Below are 18,398 nucleotides of genomic sequence, written 5' to 3' on the forward strand. Positions count from 1 at the left end.
AACGTGTGCTGATCGCAGACAGGTGAGGTCGCTTACCTGTTTCGCTCCGACCTGGAGGAACAAACCAAAACCTCAGTAGCCGTGGAGCTGCAGCCCTCCTCACAGGATAATACTCAGATGTGGGTTTTCGTTTTTAAAATAAAAAAAAAATAAAAAAGAGTCAGCGGTTACAGTCCCGGTTTAAACCTCCACAAACTGCGACATGTTGTAGGGTTCCTCCGCAGTCAGCCGTCGGTCCCCCTCGGCCATTTACACCAGGAGAAGCCCGCTGCTGCCTCAGTAAATTCACCGCGAGACAACCGTCGGTTCCGCTGTTTTTTCCCGCTCCACTCGGTTAAAAAGTTTAACTTTCCCCGAGTGAAGTGATAAAAATGTCTTCTTCCTCAGAGGAGGCTGGAAAAGCAGTTTTCGGCCGGCAGATACACGGTGTCTTCCCCCTCCTCCGATGCCTACCGCCGTCCGTCTCTGTGTAATCAGATGCTGCTCACCACAATATCCATTCATCCTATTACAGAGTTTAACCCTTCACTGTCTGCTGCGCGGCTTTATGCTGCCTTACAGGACCGTCGGAAAAACCGCCACTGCACCCTGGAAAAACACACACATTGCTAAAAGGTGTAAACAAATCAAGTCTGTGACGTGACAAATGTTCCTTACTGGTTATCTGATGATTAAACACTATAAATGATTACATAGATAAATAATACATTGATTAATATTGCTAAAATAAACTAATTCACAGCAGCTACATGCACCATTTACTTAACATGATAGTTGCCCCCTCATCCTGAGCCTGCATCTTATTTTGAATCTAACTGTTGTCTGTCTCCATCATTCTGAAAACACAACACAACAAATATTGACAATGACTTATTTTCACTTCTGCCGCATAAAAAGAGGCAAAAATGGTCTGATGTTTCTATTTTGAATTTATATGACATAGGTGGGAAATAAATTTGGCATAAACAACATCACTAATCTTGACACCTATTTTTGTTACACTGTGCTGGAGTAAACAGATTTAATGTATAGATGATAAATCTACATTTCAATCCAGACCATAGTAATATGTGCTGCTCTAACTGAGCAGACATAGAGCCACAACAAGGACAAGTAAATGTCTTCAATACTCTCAACTGAATATTAGACCAACAGAAGAACATTTACTCTAATGATATTAAAAGAATAAATGAAAAACATTTGTGAATATCTTCCGGACATTTAAAACTTTCAGACATTTATGAATCAATATTCTATTTGTGAAGCAAAAAAAGTGAAACAAGTGAGGTGAAACATTAAAAAATCTTATTTTTTTTTATACAAACAGCGCCACCCTCAGGACTGCAACATACCACAAAACCACACTGATCAGGTAAAACTTCAGTTCATGCAGGAACTTCTTCTGAAATCCTCTTGGTCAAAGAAGGTTTCACATAAACAGGTCTAAAGTTTCTTTTTAATATACTGTTCAGTCTCTCCTTGTAGCTGTTTATCATTAGTTTAACACAACAAAACCATGTCAGAAACAGACACCTGGAAACTTCAGATTTAATTTTAATTCAAGATAAAGGACTTAATTCTTTACAGAAAAATAAATGAAATTAATGAAAGCTGGACCTGTATTTATCAAACTTGTAAAGTAGAAAGTTTAAATTTGTTGGCTGTGTTTGAGCAATGGGACACATGGATGAAGTGGCTTCCTCCTACTTACAGCCGAGTGTAAAAGTCACATTTTAAGAACAACTCTGATTTGATCACATGAAGGAAAAGACGATCAGAGATACACACTGAACCTACATCTGCTATATTCTTATAATTACTTCAGTGGTCAGTTATTATGCAAGAACATATCAAGTTTATTTGTCTGAAACCTTTAAATCTCTTGGAATTTAACAACAATCCTAATATATTTCCAATTTATAAATATATAAATAAGGATGAAATGAAAGGAAATAGGTTGAAATGGAGATAAAATTCAGCTGCGAGATGATGTGCCGTTGGTAGACGAAGTACATCAGAGAGAAATCATTTAATGAGATGAATTTAGTTCCACACTGACTGTAAATAAAATCCATGTCAGATTTATTCTAGCTGTTGGTTTGCAGTCCTGGTAAATGCCAAAAAAATAAATAAAAATAAGAAGTGGAGTAACATCCTATCAAATATTCAAACGCAAAGATATAGACTGGATACAACATTCAAAATATTCAATAAATAAACCTTGATCAAATACAAAGGCTATTGAGGATCTGCTTTTAACCATCTTCACATTTTTCAGTCAAAAGAAGTTTTTTTTGTGAAATTTTACTCTTGTCTTTAACTCAAGTTAAAAAATTGAAATTCAAAAATGGACCCATTCTTCATGTTGAACTCATGGTGTTCGTCTAAAGGACATTTCAGCAGGAGTAAGGCAGTTGTGTTGGCAGTCGGGGGGCTTGGGGGCCACAACAGTCCGGATTCAGAAGAGTCAGTGGGTGAAGCCGGACTCCCCTCGACGCCTCATCCTTCCTCTGCCAGCAGCGATCTGAAGTTCTTCAGCTCTCGGACGCTCGTGGAAATCCTGCGGGACATTTCCAGAGCAGTTACATCGTACAGTAACAGACATGTTCTCTCTGCCACTGACTCCAGTTTTTCTGGGAGTATTAAGAGCAGACCGGCTGCTCTGACGGTCCTTGAAAATAAAACCAGTTTTGATAGATGGTACAAATCATTATATGATGGCGACAGACTCTCACCTTCCAAAGGCATTGAGCAGAGAGACGATCTCCTGCCGGCTGAGCTGGAAACTGGGTCGTCGGCCGCTTGAAGTGGGCAGAGCTTCAATCTGGCGCTCGGAAAACAAAATCTTAAGCGCAGTACCTAATCCCTGAGTCTGATGACAAGAGAGAGAGAGAGATCAAAACAAAGAGCAATTGTTCTTTGCAATACATACTGTACATATAATGGTCTGGTTGCCATTAAAGCATCATTTAAGAATGTCGTTGTTTTTCTTTGACTTTATCAAACATCACCCTGGTGTCACCCTGTTACTTATCAAATAAATAGAGAAAAAGTGACATTTGATTCAAATGCTTCTGAGTCTTCAAACAGTCCTGTTAATCCTGAAAAAGAAAATGGACAAGACATCTATATTTGAAGCTCATAAGAGACTGTGAGCGCTGGATAAACAGAAGTAGTACAAGTGCAGTTTGTTGTCATCACCACTCTCCTTCCGACACAAATCTCAGTCTCAATGAATCTCTTAAACCAAGTGTTTACATTATATTCCCTGTTTGTCCTGCCGATGAGATTTCTGAAAACTTTGTGAAAACCACTTCATCTCTCCAACCCTGTTTGTTTCTTCCTTCAAGCACACAAGCATCAAAGCTTTGTGACTAGTCCTCTCTCTCTCTCCGTACTTTCTCCTCCCTGTCCTCTCTTTTCACCCCATCAGACCTCTCGCTCTCCCTCTCCTGGCTGTCTACGCCTCGTTCCAGATGTTATGAATCTGGATCTTCATCCTCCAGGAGTCCCAGCCGCCTCCTCCTCACCTTCTGTGTGTTTTCTTCCCTTCCCAACTCACCTGCAGTTTCCCCCACAGTCGACACTTGAAGCAGCCGACACAGTCCATGATCCTGGAGATGTTGAGGAAGGCCAGTCTGATGTCGTCCTGGTGTGAACACACAGCACAGGAAAACACACTCATGTCACTCTGATGGACAAAGAAATGTCCAGAAAACCAAGCAAGAGCAGGGTGTGTTGTGTCACTTTATCCCTTTCGCAATCAGTATTCACTTCTCCATGTGGCAGTTAACCTCAAATTCAGTTATTAACAAATCACAGTTTGAGTCAAATATTTCCATAAAGTTTGCACAAAATCTGTGAACTCACTTTAAACACCTTCTGGTATCACTTTACAGTAATACTACCCTTATAGATATAAACCATATAAACCATAAATCCTTTATAATGGTATTCGTATTGTAACGAGGAACCTTCTTTTCTAAAAATCTTTTACAAGAAGAAAAAAAAGCACCAAACATGAAGAACAACACGTCTTTCAATCAATATAAAAATATCTGTGAAACCACTTTAAAACTAGTACAGTACAAAGGTGAACCTGATGAGTGTTTAGTTTCAGTACAAACTTAAAAAGGAGTGTGAACTGGGATGAGTAGATGATGACCGAATATTATACTGTATTATTACAGTGAGTTTTGAACATTTCTAAAGCAGTTCCAATGAGAAGGAGGCGACAAAGACTGAATCGCTTTCCTCATGTCCTTGTCTCTGCTGCCTTTTCCAGGAAATGATGGAAAACAACTGAGTTTCAAATGGCCGCTGACCTTCAGTTTGGCTGCTTCCTTTTCATCACCAGCGAACAGAGAAGTCTCGTCAAAGTGCAGAGGGAAAGATCTGGAAGAGTGAAGGTGGAGAGGACGGTCACAACAAGCTGCAGGTTGAATGTGTGAGAATATGACAGCTGTAGAGGAAACGCTGCTCTTTTGCCCCCACATTCATTAACATTTATGAATACCGTATATATCTGTATTTATGTAGACAGAAAATCAGCAGAGGGACTTTTGGATGGAGAACACTAACTGTGGGCATCAGGCCTCAGACTGACCTGGCCAGCTGCAGGATCTGCAGCAGCAGCTCTTTGTGCTTCTGGTCCTCTTCAGGTCTGCCGGTGTACAGCCGGAAGGACGGCTGCTGGAAGAACGGCAGGGCTTTGGCCAACGCTCGCAGCTCTATCAGGTACAGGAAGTAGAGGTTGCGGAGCCTCTTGGGGCCCTCGCCGGCCGTCAGCTCCGAGTCGAAACGCTTCCTGAACTCCGACACGTTGTGACCCCACTTCTTCTGAAACCAGCTGTCTGAAGATAAGAAAGAGAGAGAGGAGAGTTTTTAGGACTGGAACCAAAGAACACAACTGAGTCACAGCTGATTATATTTGTAATAAATACAATAAATACACTTATTGGTTTTTGAACAAGACATGGGAGGATTGATATCAGTGCCTGTGTGTTAAAGGACAGGTTCACAGTTCTTCAAATGTGTCTCAAAAGAATCATCAGGTGTCAATAAGAACGTTATAAACACTTTTTCCTTATTGTTGAATTTAGCATGTGGGCCGGGTAATTTTGTTTTTCCATTATTTTTTCCAACGATTTTTGAAGACACATTTATTTTTAAATAATTTACAGTAAAATCCCTGCAGCTCCTTATTGCTCTGAGCGCATGGTGATAACTGAAGGAGATGCAGATGAGCAAATTAACATTGTTCAACTCACATCAAGACTTTAGTGTGAAAATCAACCTTAAACAATAAAAGGGAGCAGGACGTGCTTCCTTCTAGCCTTTTTCTAAGCAAATTCCAACTCTCAAATCCAGTAAAAGAAGGAAAATAAATGCCTGAGTGGGTCAGAGAGGGTTATTGCAGGTGTTTGTGTCTCACCTTCCAGGAGGTACCTGGCGCTCAGGTGTATGTTGATGCTGGCATGGAGGCCTGAGATGAGGCGGTAGAAAGCTCTCTTCTCCACACACTGACCTGAGAGAGGCAGAGAGTTGACACAAACACACTCCACAACAGCATTTCTCTCTGTCAATCATGTCCTGAGTGGAAACGTCAGCTCACCTTCCAGCCAGCTGTAGAAGGTCCTCTCTGTAAATAAACCAAAGTTATTGTCAGACGCAGAAATAACTGACTGACAAAGCGAATCATGGTGCAGTGTCAAGTAAACACGTCTGACCTTCACCTCCTGAGCTGAAGGAGCCGGGCATCAGCGGTCGCTTCACGGTATATGGTCTGTGAGGGGGAGAACTACCGTGTCATGCACTGCTCTGAGCACTAATTGTTTTTATATTGTGGTTTGTGTGAGCGTTTACTTGAAGCAGTTTTCCTCGTAGATGCTGGTCCAGATCCGCCAGTCCTCGGGTCCTCTGTAGCCCGTGAAGCGCTCCGGGTTCAGCAGCAGGTCGACGTACTGGGAGTCCGGTGACTCTTCGTCTGGGAAACAGAAACACTTCGGTCAGCTGTAAGTAACTCAGCATTATGTTCCCCCTTCAAAAATCATGAGACATTCAGTACCGTCGACCACACAGAAGCGCTCGGCCTCGTCGTCGTGTTTGTTCCATTGCAGCAAAGCCTCTCTGGTCTCGTCACTGGAAGAGAAAACACAGCAGTGTGTCGGGTTTTTCCTGTTTTGTCGTCAATTTTGCTGTTTACGTCCAGGGGATTCTGGGAAACCTCAACTCTTTCAATTAAATAATTATAATTATGGTATATATATATATATTATATAATTATAATAATAATTGGTTTTATTTGCTGAAGGAGAAACAGTATATTAAAGCAAGCTGGAAGTCAGATTTGGCTAAACTAATCTACTGTGAAGAAAATCCTTCATTATGTTAAAAAATTTGAACACAATGTATTTATTTCATTAACAGTATAAACCTTCCTAAGTAATTATTATTTGATTCTTTGCTTCTCTTTAAGGGGGAGGCTGGGGATTTTTTTTTTCATTATTTCAATCTATACAGAAATGTATTATATGACATATATGACCTTATATCAAGACAGATGTAAAATGTTATGCTTATATATGATTTTCTTAATAATTCGCTATTAATTCTAAACATACATGTCTATCTTTTATATTTACATATATAATATCAATATATATTGACAAGCTTTGGGATGATATACATTTACGTAACATGTGTCTACAATATAAGCAACATTCTAAACATACGTTTCTATTAGCTAGAAATACATTCTATGTAATTTCTATAAACATAGATTATATATATGATACATATATGATTTTACTTCATATGTACATACATTTCATATATGAAAATTCAATACATGTACATATATTACATTTACATATGGGAATTCACTTTTTTCATGTATCCTACCCGAAGTAAAACTGTAATAAAACTTTTCTGTAGTTGAGTCGACTGATGAGACTCACCTTAAAGAGACATCCACAGCTCCGAGATGCTGCGTCTTCTCACACTCACTCAGCTGCTCGTTTGACTCTGCTGAATACTGCGCGCACACACACACACACGCACGCACGCACGCACGCACACACACGCACACGCATACACACACGCACAGATTAAAATCTATTTGCTATAATCCCCAAATTTGTTCAAGTACCTTAATTATATCACGTACATTCAGGGAGCAAGTACCAGGTGCCAGTTAACAGCATATAAAGGAATATATAGATAAAGATATATATATTCAACTTTTTTGTGTGTTTTTATGTGACTCACCTTGTTGTGGGACGATGACCTGATCCCCTCTGGCACCTCGTTCTGTTAGCAGACAGAGTTTCAGTCAGTCTGATGATCTACATGTTTGTTACCAGCAGGTAAATCACAGGTGAACGATACAAAGAGAACCTGCACAGAGGAGTCACAGCTTCTTTTACTGTTGTTTATTATCAATGTTTTGACCAACTACAGGTTTTCTTCAGAAAGTTAAAGAGTTAATAAGGGATTTTAAAAAACTTTTTCAATGGCAATATTAAAACCAGCCAATTATGATGTCACTGGTGACTGAGCTACAGATATAAATCCCTCATTTCCTCTCTGTGGATATTTGCCTTTGTCAAAATGTCACTAATAGACTAAAAGGCAGCCGTGACTCAAGTGTGCAGTAGCTTTTTGTGACGACCACTCTGACTGAATGAGATGAAATGAGAACTCACAGGAGAGCAGGGCTGAACCACACAGTCCCTCAGACCACAGTGACTGCTGTCCGTCCAAAACGGACACGGCTTATTCAGGTTAGCCTGCAGAGGGTCAAGTCCAACACACGTCCTTAGCAACAGATCAGCTCATCTCTGTGTATATATTTCTGTGTGTGTGTGTGTGTTGTCCATCAGTTCTCACCTTGTAGAACCTAAAATAGTCAGACTCCAGAAGAGTTTGAAGTTTGGGGAAAAGCTGCTCGTTGTTGAAGCCATCAATAGTCTCTACATCACAAGCGCAGTCGTCCAGGTCACCTGTGACCTTCGTGAGATGGAAACAAAAACACCTGGTTACCTGCCGTGCATGTTTAAAGAGGACGTTAAAAAATAACACATGGAATGATCTGGAAGACTTCCCTCTCTGACATGTATCTTGTCTGTTCTTGCACACCTGGTGGACAGGTCAATTACTCTAAAAAGGCTTAATCAACCAATACTCTGATAATCAATTAATCTTTTCAGTAATTTCTCTGGCTCTAGTTTCTCAAATTTCCTTTGCCTCATGGTGGTAAACTGAAAAACTTTTGGGTTTGAGACTGTTGGTTGGTAAAAAAAAAAATTACATTTCTGTTTGTTTTTGTTGTTTTCTTTTGACATTTCACAGACTAAATGAGAAAATAATTGGTGAATTAATGGATAATAAAAAAGGCTGTAGTCCTAGTTGACAGTGTGCTAGAAATCATGGCTGTCTTTTGTATCTTACAGGAAAGTAATATGTACAAAATCCTGAATATAATATCATAAAAAGCTGGTTTATGAAATAAACAAGCAGGTACAGAGGACAGTTTTCTGAGTGGGTGAAGTTGGGATAAACTAAAGAACACTAAATTGTAAGAAGGCTGTAATTTACTTTGTGAAAGGGATTCTCCAGTGAGTTCGTATTGCACATAATATTTCATCAATGACAAAAATGAAGCAACAGACTTCAGATCCTGATCATTACTCCCTAAAAAAAACAGGACCCTACACTTCCCATAATGACAGCATGTTTTGGTTAAGCCCTCCCTGCTTGTTAAATGTCTTCATCTTTCAGACTCCTCACCACCAGTTTGTCACACACTCATTCTAACAAAAAAAATCACTCTCGTCTTCTCTGTCTCCAGCAGCAGGCAGCAGTTTTTTTCTCTAGTCCACTACCTGCTCAGCAGCAGACAGACACAGTCAGAGAGCAGCTGATGAACATGGGCTGACACATTATCTAGCGGCCAGAAACATGACTCCAGATTAACTGATAATATTGTGTCTGTATTTTGTGTGTGTGAATAATCCTCAGTTTGCTGACACATACTGTACATGTCAGTGGTGTGTTCACAGATATAGGTCAAGAGGTTAAAATGTCAATGAATGCTGCTTCAAACAGTAAAACAGTGTTTAATTATAAATTTATCTCTATATTTGACATATTGATTTGTTTAAGATGAGTGAAGACAACCAGTAATTCTCACTACTTGAGAACCAATCATCATTTTTGTCCAGATGATTTCTTATTCTGGAGTCACACACCCTTAAAAAGCAAGAATCACTTATTTTTACACATTTTTTCAACACTGTAACACAACGTTGCTTTAGCAGGAGGCTGCCCTTTAAGAAAAACAGATGTATTTAAAAGTAAAGCAAAAAGTGGCATTACAACAGAAACTACAAGCAGATAATTGAATATATGCGGAATAAAAACACAGATCAGTTTATTTTTCGTCACCTACCTTACAGAAACACCTGCTGTCTGCAGATCCGGACACCTGGAGGAGGAGGAGGAGCAGGACCACCAGCTTCATCACGACCTCTCCTGTGAACGCAGACCTCCGTTTGAAAACTGTTTATTATTATACCACCACACTCTCTGTCCGTGTGTCCGAGGAAAGCTTCACTTCTCTGGTACTAGAAAACGCTGAGAAGCGGCGCTGAGGGGCGGTGATCGGATATGAAGTTTTGCTTCCTCGTATTTCCTCATTTCCAGTCTACTACGTGTGATACGTGACAAATTGATCAGCAGCTTTAATCAGATCAGACTCAGAGATAAGATCAGTCATCACATGATATTCAGAATGTTTTAACCTCTGTTACCCAGAAATCTGTAATATAGGCTTTTTAACTGGAAATGTTTTTCTTCCTGTGCGCTCACAAAACAATCCGACTGAAACCCTCAGCAAGTAGAAATTATAAAATAATCTCTCCATTTAGTGGAGTATAATGGACTTTAACAGAATGAATTAATGGAAAGAATATCCACATATGTTTTTAATTTAATATTATATTTTTTATGCAGTGAAACGATCAAATATATTCCAGACATATATATGAAATGGATATAAAATATTTTTAATGGCAGGATAATGCGATTACATTTTTTTTTTTTAATCTGCAAACGTGCTGATAACCAAATACAAAACATTTTCTTTCTGTTTTATGATATTTAAATATTTATGTGTTTCTGGGCAGTGACCTCATGTAATACCACAAGGCAGCCACACGGTGGAGCTAGAGGACACTGGTTTATTTTTCTTAGGACACGCAGCTCAAATCAACTCAAATTAAAGTTTTCTTAGGGAGTCTAGTGTTTGAGCATTCACATGCAGTAAGGAGGATTTTTATATGACTAATAACAACTTGCCAGATAATGTGTCAGTATCATCGGGTAATACATATACCACATATAATAAAAGCATGACTGAAGTGTGTTTAATCTAACAAAATCTGTATTGAAAAAAAGACACACATTAAATGTTTTTAATTTCAATTTTTTTTGTTTATTTGCAACAAAAATCTGCTCTGGTGAAGGTCAAGTGACCAAGAGCTTGCCTTCACTTTTAAATATTTGCACCACACCTAAGTTATTAGCACTTTCCCCTCTCCTGACAGGGCCATGCAGAGGGGTGGCCAGGGTGGCTCAAGACCCCCCTGGAATCTGATTGGCCACTCCTGGTGCCCCCCTTACAAGTGTGAGAAGGTGATAGGTGATGGGCTTGTGTCTTTCTGTAACCTCAATATTGATCCTTTGTTCATAGTTTTGATTCACATAGTCTTTTTTAACAAATACAAATCTCTTTGACACAAGCACATTTTTTTCACATGTAGAAACTTAAATTTCTCACCCAGATTTATTTTACAGGTTTACAAAGGTTGATTTACAACTACAAACATTGGAATTATTTGTGAACATCACTTTACAAGTTCAAAATCATTATGACCCTAATTTGAGCCCACGTATGGGATGTAGTCATACCCATGACTTACCATTTCTTGCTGATTGTGGGGGGCCATAAGGTGTGATTCTGGCCTGAATTGGATTCTGGCATCCCTAGGAAAACATTTAATTATATTAAATAAAACTACTTTCCATTGCAGGGCAAACAAGGACATTTTAAGCAGTTCTTCACAATACAATATAGAAAAACATTTACATTTACTTGAAATTTGCTCAACCACAAACACCAAAAGGTGACATTTAAATGTAAAGCATGTTGGAGGAGTTTTTATTTCTTAGAAATGAATTAAGTGTTTTTCCAAAATAATTTTCCATTTCAATGTTCTTTGCCCACATTACACATTGATTCCTGACAATCAAGTTAAAACAAAAACATTGAGCCTAACTTGACTGATATTAACACATTTGATGCATAGAAAACATTTTTGATTGCTTTTAGAGTAATTACTACAAATTTATGCTCAGAAAATAAATTACAATCATGTATGAGAAAGCACCTAGGCCAAAACTGAATACTGCACTTACATATATATTGGTACTAAGCACTTGCAAATACAGGTGGAGGCAAAATGCATCATGTCAGTCCACAATGTAGCTCAGGCTGAAGCTGCCTCTTTGCTGCAGACTCTGTTTGCTAGAGATCAAAACTAAATCAATTGTAAAATGTGCTACTTTGGCTCTAACACAGATGTCCATCTCTGTAGTCACCACTCTGGTCTAAAGCAGTGTCCCGCCCACAGCACCATCTGATTGGTTACACATCACAAGTAATAGCCTATCACAGTGAAGGTTACTGCGCACACAGAAGGTCAGAGACTAGAGCAGTTCCGGTTAGCGAACGAAGCTGCGTCTGTAAAGTAAAGCCTCTTTTCCACTGGTCAAAAAACCCGCTAACATCGGGCTTTTGTCGCCAATGGAAAAGGCTACGATCGGCATTGATTTAAGAGAAACACCTGGGTGAACCCCCTAATTTTCACCCCTTTCCTGTTGTAAAGTCCTTCAGAGCACAGACACTGTAAACACACCTGTCACCTGTCCAGCCCAGCTGTACGGCACCGTGGCTACACTGTGCTCGCGGATGAAAGAGTAAATGCATCACCTTAGTTAGTTATTAAAAACACATATAAACCGATCGGAGGCTCTGACAGACATCACAGTCCTCTACACTGAAGTTTCAAAAACACCGAGCAAAAGAGAGAGAGAGAGAATTAGTCACCACTAACTGCTAAGCTAAAGTAGCTAGCAGATGAATAGCATGCCTACCTGTAACCAAACAGAAAGCTAGCCGGTTAGCTAATATTACGAACAACCTTAAGACAGGAAATACAACCGCTCACGTCTCAGACCAATGACAAACTGTTAACTAAAATGTTGTTTACAGATAGTTTTAACAGAAAGACTGGAAGTGTGGTTTAAATTAAGCTATTGTAAGATGATGCAGGCTGCTGTTAACACTGCTAACCTTGTACCATGAGAGAAGAAAACATTAAAGATGGCGTCCTGCCCAAAACGCACCTCAAATTTATGGTGACCCACAACAAACAACAAACAAAACCGGGATTCACCTGGGAATAAACATCCCAACTGCGACACAGGTGCACAGAGTAGACTTTAGTTTGCTCAGGTTATGGTATTATATGCTCAAAAATATTTTTTCTTCAAAATAGAATTTGTGTGCAAAAATCCCCACAGTGCACTCAGAGATGAGGCAGAAAAATAACTTCATATTTAAACAGTAATTACTCTAAATGTATGCTTAGAATACAAACTACAAAGATGGTCTCCCTTTTACTGATATTCTGTTTGTGATATGCAAAAGTTTGTGTTGGCCTATTTTACAGTCAGGCCAGTAAATGTTGCACTGCTCACATTATCATCAAGAAATGAAAATTTTCTCGAACCACTTTGAAGAGAAAGTAAATTCAAAGCCGACGCTGTCGGACTTACCTCCGGTACCGGACAGTAATTCTTCTTGCAGACTGCATATAAAGCCTGGTGGACGTTTCAGAGAGTTTCGACCGTGGACTGTTCTCAGAGCCAGGCATGGGCTTGCTGCGACCCTTCTCCTTTTTTGTCTTCTGTATTTAAAGCAAAGTTGGCGCCTTTCAGGCCCAATGCCCGTATGTGCGCAGTGCATTAAAGCAGACAGATGTGCGCACCTCTGGTTTTTTCCCGGCACGCCCCGTTTCCTGTTCGTCCGATTTCCAAAGCTGTCACAGGTACGAAACGTTTCTGCGTTTGTTTGTTCCCCAGTTAACTTTTCTTATGCTGTTATTCACATTATTCTGGGAAAGAAGAGATCCGCCTGGTTTTCGGACTCCAACAAACCACAACCACGTTTCAAGCCCACCACACGTGCCGGGCGGCCATTAGGCCTCCTGTTCTGGCGGTACGGGGCCTGAACGGTTTGTTCATTTCCCGCTATTTTCCCCATGCCAGCCCTTCCCGTAGATGCAGGATGGAATAAGATTACTTAACATGCTGTTTTATTAAAAGACACATTTACACTATATATGTACTCAGATTCTCATGGACACAGAGTAAACCAGCATGAAGTCCACAAGCAGCAGCAAAAATCAATAAACTGCGGTGGTAAGTGAAGGTAAACTACAAGTATAAGTCCAACAGCACCTGTGCACGAAGTTCAAGTTACTAATAAATAATAATCACAACGTTCATAAACGTACAGTTCATTAATTTGAAAGCAATTTTAACTAAATGAGAGGTTTAAATGTCAGATATGTTACTCCTGGGCCCAAGGACAGTTAAATCTGAATGATCTGCCTTAAAGCTAGAAATCAGAGAGAATTCATAAATCACGGGGGGCACTGACTTTGTGAAGAATCAACAGATGTGTATTCCTGTAAAATATTGATTAAATGTCAGAAGTGATTAAAATGTGAAATGCAGGAATTTCAATTACTCTTTTTAATTGAGTCAGGCTACTGAAGTTATATCGCTGAAATTACTTTGAGCCACTAAATTACCTCACTAGCCCCATAATCTGTGTAAAGTACCCCCTAATAGGTCGCATCCAGATTTTGAATTGGATGCTTAAAATTTGATTCTTTCTTTCTAATTTTAGTGTAAGAAATTACGCAAATAGTTTAAGGCCTCACAGCATCAGAGCCCCATTCATTGTTACAGAATAAACTGGGATGACATTTCACATTTTAAGATTCTCCCTTTGGTTTCTTACTTTAGAGGAGAGTGCAGCATGTTCACAAATATTCACCAGTTTGTTCTGGAGCACAGGAATAGCAAATGTGAATTCTAAAAAAGGGTTAGATTGTCCTTTAAATGCCCAATACATGATTGTGATATTGTGTTCCATCCTCAAAGCATCTGGAAAAATAATTAAAGTCATTATAGAAGCCTATTGGGGACTATTGAGATAATCATGTAAACTTGAAAAAGAAAATGTTTTGCTGAACAAATTTATGTGAATCTTTTGGACTTTTCTCTAAGCTTCTCTTATCATGTAAAATATTGAATAATTTTAACTTTTGTGAGCCATTACTCTGTAGTGAGGGAACAGCTTTCTGTGCTCCAGGAATTTGCCATTGGAGTCAATAAGGACTGCAGTTTTAAGTGTGCTGGTGATGCAGTGGTCCCTGTTCCTCTGTAATTGGCTCTGCTGTGGCCAGGCGAGGGACTGTATGAAGGGCTGGAGATGTACAGTTGTCTTGTGGAGAACTGGATAGTCTGGCCTGTGCTGTTGACTGGATGCTGAGGCCAGTCTGTGGAGGACTGGGGAGACTGGGCTGGGGCCAGTCTGTGAACCTGTGTCTCTCATCTGACATCCTAAACAGCTTCTCCTTTAGATTGACAAGAAATGTGTCTCTCTGCTCCACCTCTTTTCCCATCTGATATAGTTCATATCTGAGAGGTTAATTGTCTCTCAACTGTCCGACAGCAGTATTGCTTTCTTTGTTAAACTGTTTCATGTCATTTTTCAGCAGCTGAATTGTGTCAGACTCTCACAGTTTAGGCTGTGTGGACACGGGACATTGGAGCGAGAGTTTCCACTCTGCTCAAGTCTCTTTCAAACTCTTCCAGTTTTGTCTGAGACCCTTGAACCATCTTTGTGCCTGTGCTGTGAAAATTGATGCTGAATCTTGATACAGTATCTGTATATAGCTGTCATTTGTTGCCGGTCATTATATTGCCAAGCCATATTATAATGCCAAGCTTCTGGCTTGCTCTGTAGATAACAGCAGGTCTGTTCTTACTGCTCTGTCACCTTGCCTTTTAAAGACTGATCTGGGTGGTTTAGGGTTGGTCTCTGAGCAGCTTGCTTCTGTAGTTCTTCCTCCCTGCTTCACTGGTCATAGCCTGTGGGTGGTGGACCCCAAGACTATTTAGACTCCATCCATCTGGTGGTAGTTGTTTTGGGTCTGTGTTTCCAACTGAGAAATTACTACTGTGATCTCCACTTTCTTTATATACAAAGCAAAGGTGTTTAGCTAGTTAGCTAGTAGCTAGTTCTTTTTTTTTTTTTTTTTTTTTTACAAAGATGTAGTCCAGTTTTTCTTTAAAAAAATGTTCTTACCCTTCAGGAATGTTCTGTAGTTAATTAATCTTATTCATGTTTCTCTCTTTTTTTAATCTTTGTTGTTGCTTTTCTCCTTTTGTGTCATTTAAATAGTTTTGTCCTTGTCTAGTTATGAGGTTCCATGGCAGTTAGCTGACAGTTGACTGTTTGTGCTGTTACCACTTAGCTTGCTAGGTAGCTAGCTTTTCCCACAGTTTTGTTTACTGATAACCCTCTTTGTTCCCAAACTCTTAAAGCTTAACATCAAGCTTGCCACTAAAATTAATATAATAGTAATTAAATTATTTGCTCAAGTTGGAACTCATGTTTTGTTGATTCTTCTCTCTCTCTCTTTCCCCATCTCCCCCTCCCCCTCTGACGCCCCCCCCCTCTCCCTCTATTTTGGTGCTTCCTCGCGCTGCCAAGCCCCTGACGTAATGCTCCGCTGTTAATGATTAGCATGTGGAAACGAGCAGCGCGACCCCTCTTCGCGTCAAGGCGGCCAAAACACAGCAGGAAGTTGACCGTTCCTGCCTTCAAAGTAAGAGCGCGGGCGTTTATCAAACGGTTGTTGGAGGTTGTACACAACAATAAACACCAACACGATGAAATCAAGTTAATGCATTCATTTTGTTTTGGAATAACTATAACGAAAAACACAGTTTTGATGTTAGCTGCTGGAATTCCCCCACTGTACTTTGTAGCTACAGTCATAAGGTACTTGTACTTGAACTATATTTTCATTTTATCCTACTTTATACTTCTACTCCACTACAGGGCAAACATACTTTTACTCTGCAGCATGTATTTTGTAAATTAAATAACTTTGAGATATCAGATTAATAATACAAAATAGAAACAACAAATAATTGATGATAATGACCTATTATCATAGGTCATGATAAGATAGAACTTTATTGGTCCACCAGATGGAATTTGCAAACTTTACAACCGTAAATAAAGTAATTAGAATTAACTCCACCATAGCCATCTGCAACGTTATGGGTTGAACATATTAAAAGAGCAATAATTATGATTAAAAAATTTAAATTTTAAATGTTAAAGTATTAGTAATAAAAATGAAATGTGTATAGTTAATCTGTGTTTCTCCTTTTTCTTACCTTTTTAATCACTTCACAACCCCAAGATTAATCTTGTGAACATTTGGGAGGGCGGTGACCATTGGACCTGGGCAAGGACTAAACTACATTAGTACTACCTCCTCCTTGACCAACTATGACACATAGCTCTGATCTCAACATAATGGAGTTAGTATGGGAAGACACTGAGACAGTTGAAGTATGGTTCTGAAGATGACTGGGACAACCTACCCTCTGTGTACCTTGATAAACAGCGTGAAAGTATGCCAAGCAGAACTGGTGCTGTTTCAAAGGCAAAGGGTGGTCACACCATACATTGATTTAGTTTTACTTTTTTAAAATATATATTTACTATACTTCATATGAAGTTAACTGAAATGAAACCTATTCATGACATTACTTTAGAAAGCATCCTCACTTTACTTTTAGCAAGCACATTATTCTATAAACTAAGCACAGACAAAGTATACCATATTCTAAGTTGACACTGGTTGTAAGAGTTGCTCGAATAAATCAGTAAAAATTAAATTAAATTAAATTCATTCATTTGCAAGTTTCGAACCTTTTGTTTGTTGTTGCACTTTATTTTGAAGGCGGTAGGCGGAAGTTGTTTACTCTGCTCCGTGTGGTTTGACCGCGTCTTTTAGACCGGAGCACCGTCTGCTGGGGAGAGACAGAGGAAAAGTTAGTCAAGATGGCAAATCCCTCAGACCCGGAGTGAAGGGGCACCGCTCCCCAAAAAGCTGAGCCTGTTGCCCGTCCTGAGACAAACCCAACGATGCAAACTGCGCCAGGAGGTAAGACCAGTCCAGCCCGGTACTTCTAACCGTCGCGTCGACAATTAAGATATTCAAACTGAAGTTTCTGAAGCTTTTTGTCGTTGTTTTGTCCACTCTTCTTGAGTATTTATCCAAGAAAAAAGGACTAACACAACCCTACTATCTATCTCAACCAGCCTTGAAATTGAAATTACACAGTTTTACCACTTAGCGAACGCTTTTTCATTTCAGTCAATGGCAGCCGTTATTAGAATGTTGTAGCCGTTAATTTTAGCCACAGTTGCAACTTTGCTAACTACGTTAAAGTCACAGTTGTTACATGATTCTAGATAAGAGAAGAGATTGAGACACAAGTAAGGTTATATTTATTAGTTTTTCTTTTACAAACTGCTCACACACACATATACACACATATATCCGTCAACGGTCATTCCCTGTGTGCTGATGAAGCAAAGTGACAGTTTTAGACAGCGGCTAACGCTCAGCCCTGTAACCTGGAGTCTGCTCCTAGCTTACTCTTAGTCGGTGTTTCTTGTTCTAAAACTCACCCCTCCAGCCTGTCCTCGGTTTAAAATACAGCTTTATGAGGCTAACCTGTCATTAAAATAACGGAGGGAAGTCGCTGCTAACGTCTCTACAGCACACAGCTCTGCCAACGAGCAGCCGTCGGTGACCCGGCTTCCTTTCTTTGGAAAATTCTGGGATGCAGCGCCAGTAGTACCGACAGCTGTATTTTTAGGAATGGGTGGATACCAAAAACGAAAATTATTTATTTTTGTCTCGGCGGTGAATGCCACAAGCCTATGCGCATAGGCGACGGCGAGAAGGCAACCTATAAATGCATGTATGAGTTATTGAAGGCTGGTTTCTTCAAAGCGGCTCTATTGCAGCAGCACAAAGTCTGCAGAGCTAAAGCAACAGGGACACTGTACTGTCGCATTTCAAGTTAGGCTCTTTTCTAGTGCACTGTAAAAGTCATTGCATATGTATGAAACAGAGGAGAGATGTGTATGAAGAGCCACAGAAAGAATT

The 18,398-nt window shown here is 39.7% G+C and overlaps 3 protein-coding genes across 7 annotated transcripts in view; 1 reads left to right on the forward strand and 2 right to left on the reverse strand.

Moving 5' to 3' along the window:
* pacsin3 (protein kinase C and casein kinase substrate in neurons 3) overlaps positions 1-474 on the reverse strand; it is a 33,217-nt gene extending 32,743 nt beyond the window's left edge. For 3 of the 4 annotated variants that reach the window (XM_056402322.1, XM_056402402.1, XM_056402245.1), the window contains exon 1: positions 37-473. The gene's annotated coding sequence lies outside the window, so the exon portion shown is untranslated. Of the gene's footprint in view, positions 1-36 lie in introns of all 4 variants that reach the window. The other variant, XM_056402488.1, reaches the window with a different exon arrangement.
* A 1,062-nt stretch (positions 475-1,536) lies between these two features.
* On the reverse strand, positions 1,537-9,844 carry ero1a (endoplasmic reticulum oxidoreductase 1 alpha). The gene is made up of 15 exons (XM_056382886.1): positions 9,452-9,844; positions 7,891-8,010; positions 7,707-7,790; positions 7,270-7,311; positions 6,960-7,036; positions 6,068-6,141; positions 5,866-5,986; positions 5,730-5,785; positions 5,615-5,641; positions 5,435-5,527; positions 4,607-4,853; positions 4,326-4,395; positions 3,563-3,649; positions 2,736-2,872; positions 1,537-2,560 (listed from the first exon to the last, which is right to left on the reverse strand). The coding sequence occupies exons 1-15, from the start codon at positions 9,521-9,523 to the stop codon at positions 2,500-2,502; spliced, it is 1,368 nt and encodes a 455-aa protein (XP_056238861.1). The 5' UTR covers positions 9,524-9,844; the 3' UTR covers positions 1,537-2,499.
* A 7,398-nt stretch (positions 9,845-17,242) lies between these two features.
* The window catches only part of samd4a (sterile alpha motif domain containing 4A), a 50,499-nt gene continuing 49,343 nt past the window's right edge, over positions 17,243-18,398 (forward strand). For both annotated transcript variants that reach the window (XM_056372675.1, XM_056372684.1), the window contains exon 1: positions 17,243-17,384. The gene's annotated coding sequence lies outside the window, so the exon portion shown is untranslated. The remainder of the gene's footprint in view (positions 17,385-18,398) is intronic.

The sequence above is a fragment of the Seriola aureovittata genome, chromosome 1 (genome assembly GCF_021018895.1).
Source record: "Seriola aureovittata isolate HTS-2021-v1 ecotype China chromosome 1, ASM2101889v1, whole genome shotgun sequence".
Lineage (NCBI taxonomy): Eukaryota > Metazoa > Chordata > Actinopteri > Carangiformes > Carangidae > Seriola > Seriola aureovittata.